The following is a 5,116-nucleotide window of genomic DNA, read 5'->3' as shown; positions in this document are numbered from 1 at the left end:
CCCCTGCAGGTCTAAAGATGCTGCCACATAACATTAAACATTTACAGAATTTTTCTCTGTTCAGTTTAATTACGAGAAAGACGACAATTTTCTCAGTTAACTTGATTAAAATTCAACAAAGCAAAAGCAAAACTCAAGGGGCTGGTTGCATAAAAGGTTTAAACTAGTCTTACAAGTTAGTCATCTAATCTTTTCTTTAAGACTGGTCAATTTTTTTTTTCGATTACACAAAAACGTAGATTAGTCTAAATTGAATCCAAAAAATAAAACTGACTACTCCTTGGCAGCTAATTGGTCAGACAGACTAGATCTTAACACACCGTGTTAACAAACATAGAGGCTAAGTTTATGCAACTGGCCCCAGAAGGCTCAGAAATAGACCTTTTCAATGAATTACAAAATATCATGGAATTAGTTTTAAAGTTTTTCCCATGGCAGATTATTTTGGAAATACCATAGAAGAATGTTGGCTGTAACATTTTTCATTCTTGAATACTTTCATGATCTTAAAAGCCTTCCGCTGTATGGACAAAAAAAATCCATATCTTTTCATTTTTGGATAAATTATCCCTTTAATGACTAAAGATATGTCACGCAACTGTGCTAACACAGATTGTGTCTTCGGTTGGCACAGCGTTAAAGGCTATTGTTTCAGAAGTGAAGCAATAAACTGTATAGTAATAAACTACTAACTAACCACTTAAATTTGTCTGACATTTAACATTTTAAATGTTTAACTTGCATTTATATGATCATAAGTTATTGATTAATAAGCAAAACCGTAACATTCTAAATATTAACCAATTGTACAACAATATTTTTTCATTTGATCACTTTACTTAGATGTCTTTTAATTACATTATCCACAAATTCAGGATTTATCAATTATTCTTATAGTCACACATACCAACTAACCACTTTTTTTTTTTTTCTTCAATGAATAACGGTGGCATAGTTTACTTCCAACTCGTAAACTAACTATATGAAAATAAGTGGTTTCCATCTATATTAATAAACATTAATACAAATATAAATATCTCTAAATTAATTTCACAGCCTTTTTGTTTAATCTTGCAGTGGTTTGATTTAATCAGTTGTAGGTTCAGAGACCAAACACTTAAATGATTAATCATCCATGAACGTGAAATTAACTCTGTGCCAACCAATCCCTACTTACTTGTAAAAGACATCCTGTCCTAAAACAAATGTTAAGCATTCAGACCTAAACATTAGATCATTACTCTAAGAACAATGCCTCAACACAAATCACACATACACAGCTGACGGTTTTGTTTATCTGTGAAAGCATTGTAAAGAATGTCAGAGATGCAGCTGTTCTCTTTCTTTCTTTCTCCCACTAGTTCTTTCTCATTCTCTCTTTCTCTCTGCTTTATGTTTATGCCATGAACAAATCTGATGTCAAAGAACAGGAGCCAACCATTGTTTTACTTTAAAACTGGTTTATTTTCTCATGCAAGTGGAGGTATATTCTTAAAATAATGACAGTTTCAAGAAATAAAAACAGCTTTAATTTAAAAAAAAGAGCCAATTTTGGTTCGTTATTGATGTCCTAAAAATAAAAATTGTTGAGAAGATTTATATTAAAAAAAAAAAAACGCCGATGTTTATCATATAAAAAGTAGACATTCAATATATAAAACGTAAATGTGGACCCAAATGAAGTCTAAACCTGATTTTTTTGTGCACATTAACTTGTCTGGATGTTTCATTGTAACGGAGATGAAAGACAGTGTGTTTACCTCCTCCGTCAGTTCTTATTAGGGCACTTCATTGGAGTGGATCAACATTCATGGTAAAATACAAATAATACAAAATATTAGTGGCACTTCAGTTTCAAAAACAGGGTTGTAAATTGTGAGGATTCAGGCACAGTGGGCCAAATACAAAGATCTTCATTTCTACCTCAAGAGTGTTATAAAACAGCACTATATCCCTTCATTTACAGCTCTAATAGAAGGCAGGTGAGCTACAACAGCTCTCTGTAAACTTTCAACAGTCCTTTCCAGCAATAAATGTCAACTGGCACCCAAAGTAGCACCCCAGATGAAATGAGCAAAGAGGAAGGAGTTTATGAGATGTCAGAGAAGGGGGCCAAGCACTAAAGGCACGCTGGGATTCCACAGCACTTCCTGATTTAAATTCGATCAACTCTACAAAGGCAACAATACAAGAAAAATGGCATGTCGTGGTAAGAGTAGATCATCAAGTCTTAGGGTCTCACATTAAAATACCACACATATCAGGTGGATCGTGAGCCCTGATAATTGTGTTACTGATGCGGTAAGGGAAAGACAGCACCTTCAAAAGACATCCAGCCTGAATTTAGACTGTAGTTACACTTTGGTGCATGAAACATCCTCCGAGTGACTCTTAAAAAAATATGCTAGGGTTTTAAGGCCTTATAGGAAGGCAGAAGTTGTCAATGCCTGTAGTCCTTCAGACAAATCCAATCCACTGCCTCAGTCTGCCTGACTTTACATTACAACACCGTATTTCTGTCTTGGATATGTATGGAGAGTTGAAACACAAATACACAAAAACACACAGTCTCAGTCGTCCTCATTAACAGTCTGTGCACCTATTGCTAACTGTAGTGTAGAGATATGAACAAAAAGTGACAGCAACACACATTTGCAGAGACGATCACATGACTAACTGATATTCCACCCTTCATAAAATCTCTCTCACGCACACACCCTCACGTAGTTATAACAGCACACATTTCTTGCTGTGCTTCTTGGCATTGGGGTAGAGAACGGCCCTGACTGCTTCATTGAAGACCTCTCTGACCCCCTCCTGCAGAAGGGCCGAGCACTCCAGATATCGCACCGCACCGATACTGCGGGCCAATGCGCTGCCCTGCTGCGGAGTGGTTGGACTCATCCCCTGCTCTTTCAGCTTCTCCAGGGTCTCCTTGTCCCCCCGCAGGTCTCTCTTTGTGCCTACCAGCAACACAGGCACACCAGGACAGTGGTGGCACACCTCCGGGTGCCATTTATGCCGGACGTTGGCGTGAGAGGAAGGGCTGGCCACAGAGAAACAGATGATGAAGACATGCGTCTGCGGATAAGAGAGGGTTCGCAGCCGGTCGTACTCCTCCTGACCGGCCGTGTCCCACAGGTTGAGGCTGACGGCACGGCCGTCCACACAGGTCTGAGTGCTGTAGTTGTCGAAAACCGTAGGAATGTACTCGTCTGGGAAGGCATTAGTAGTGTAGGAGATTAACAGGCAGGTCTTTCCCACTGCACCATCACCAACAACAACACACTTTATGGTCTGCATTTTGTTGCCTGGCACAGGGCTCCCTGAAAAAGAGAGAGAGATTTCATAACTCACAATACATGCAAGTTACCAGATTTTGGAGACAACAGCCCAGACAGAAAAACAGCAGTTAAGACTACTAAATCGGCACTTTGTCCGTATAAATCGAATACATATTAGTTATTTTTACATATGAGACCACTGCAAGCAACAAAGACCCTAAACAAAGTAATAAATCTGTTCAGCTAGTACGTTAGCAGCAGATCCGCTAAATAAAACCGGCAATTATAGTACTTAGTAAGGCAGCACCACATCACCGTTGCTCAAAGTGTATTTTTTAAAGTAAAACTCACTGTGTTTGGATGGTCTGGAGAGCTGGATGAGTGTTTCCTTTGAGCTGCTCAAGTTTCCATCATCGCAGCGGCAAAGGCGCTTTGCTAACCGACTAGCGGATGAGCCTCACATTAATCAGTTATTAAACATGGACCAACAACTCCCGGAGGTCAGTAACTACGTGTAACAACCGTACAAAACCTGCACACACGTACAAAGCCTCGAAATACTTTCAAATGAACATATTTTGTGGTAATTCAAACAAATTCTTCTATGTGATTCGCAGTCCTTTTCTCTCACTGGCTCATTCTTCAACTTACGGGTAACGGAGACGACATTGAGTAACACGCCCATGTCGCAAAGGCTTGTGGGAAATGCAGTGTAGTTTCAGAGTAAAAACTACAAATGTTTGTATTTACGTTTATGTAGTCATAAATTACTATAATATGTTTTTTACAGTCTATGATGTAAACACAAGTATGACTGATTCGCGCTATTCATTTACTAAATGTGTTACCTTTATATCGGTTTAACACGACAGTGAGAATATATTCTAGGTTTCTTTTTTACATATTATCCACATATGCAGGTTTAATTTGTAATTAAAACAAATGTGAATGTGAAAACTGTGAATCTCAGTCCTTTACGGCTCGCGCTTTACGGTACGGAGACGATGTTGTGGACGACGCAAAGGCCTGTGGGAAATGTAGTGTAGTTTCGGAGTAAAAATTACAATATTAGCGATGTACGCTTGGTTTTCATGCTGACTTATGCAGTGAATCAACTAAACCACAATTTACACCAAGAATAACGTGTAATTTTGCCTAAAGTTCAGTTCAGGGAGAGAGCAGACTGACAGGACTCACATCAGAGTTATGAATTTTTACTCAAAAATACTTCTTCGATAGTTTTGTATTTTATATAAATGTTATACTTAAATAATGCAAGAGAATTACAAACAATTAATTAATAAATAATAAAAGATAAAAATCAGATTTGTATTTTGATGTACCATGTGCTGTCATAGGTGAATAAAAGGTGTTTACCTGCTCTCTCACCTATAAGCAGCTTCTCTGTGTTTCAGAATGTGGACTTTGCCTCGTCCCATCCTTTCCTCCTTTTCATCTCCCATCATGGACTATCAATACGATCATAAATTCCCACATTATGTCTATTTACAGTATTTTACTGTCCCTTAAGCCACACAAAGTATTTTATTTAATTAAATGCTAAGCAGTTAAGCATGCTACAATTTTTTTAAATTAAAGTTGTTGATCTGTAATGTCCGGAGGACTATGTTTGTTAGAGGTATATAAAAGAATTATATTTTATAATGAGTTTATACACCTATAAAATAATTATATTTAAAAAAAAGTAAATAATATTTCTAATATCACTTCCCCAGAGTAAACTGAAGAAGACGCCATGCTCCATTACGTAAGAATATACACGGCGTGGCTACAAATGACTATGACTAAAAATGAATAAAACATCAGCAATG

At 37.5% G+C, this 5,116-nt stretch overlaps 1 protein-coding gene across 1 annotated transcript; it reads right to left on the bottom strand.

The window, feature by feature from the left end:
• Window positions 1–1,595: 1,595 nt before the first annotated feature.
• rhogc (ras homolog gene family, member Gc) lies at window positions 1,596–4,020 on the bottom strand. Its single transcript, XM_058777133.1, has 2 exons — window positions 3,636–4,020; window positions 1,596–3,326 (listed from the first exon to the last, which is right to left on the bottom strand). Exon 2 carries the CDS (start codon window positions 3,301–3,303, stop codon window positions 2,728–2,730), a length of 576 nt encoding a protein of 191 aa, XP_058633116.1. The 5' UTR covers window positions 3,304–3,326; window positions 3,636–4,020; the 3' UTR covers window positions 1,596–2,727.
• Window positions 4,021–5,116: the final 1,096 nt, after the last annotated feature.

Source organism: Onychostoma macrolepis, chromosome 05, assembly GCF_012432095.1.
Source record: "Onychostoma macrolepis isolate SWU-2019 chromosome 05, ASM1243209v1, whole genome shotgun sequence".
Lineage (NCBI taxonomy): Eukaryota > Metazoa > Chordata > Actinopteri > Cypriniformes > Cyprinidae > Onychostoma > Onychostoma macrolepis.
Note: the sequence above shows the minus strand (reverse complement) of the source record. Positions and strands in the feature narration are given on the sequence as shown.

Excerpts from the sequence above, each read along its gene's own strand:
- rhogc (XM_058777133.1), bottom strand. The coding sequence starts at position 3,303 with ATGCAGACCATAAAGTGTGTTGTTGTTGGTGATGGTGCAGTGGGAAAG.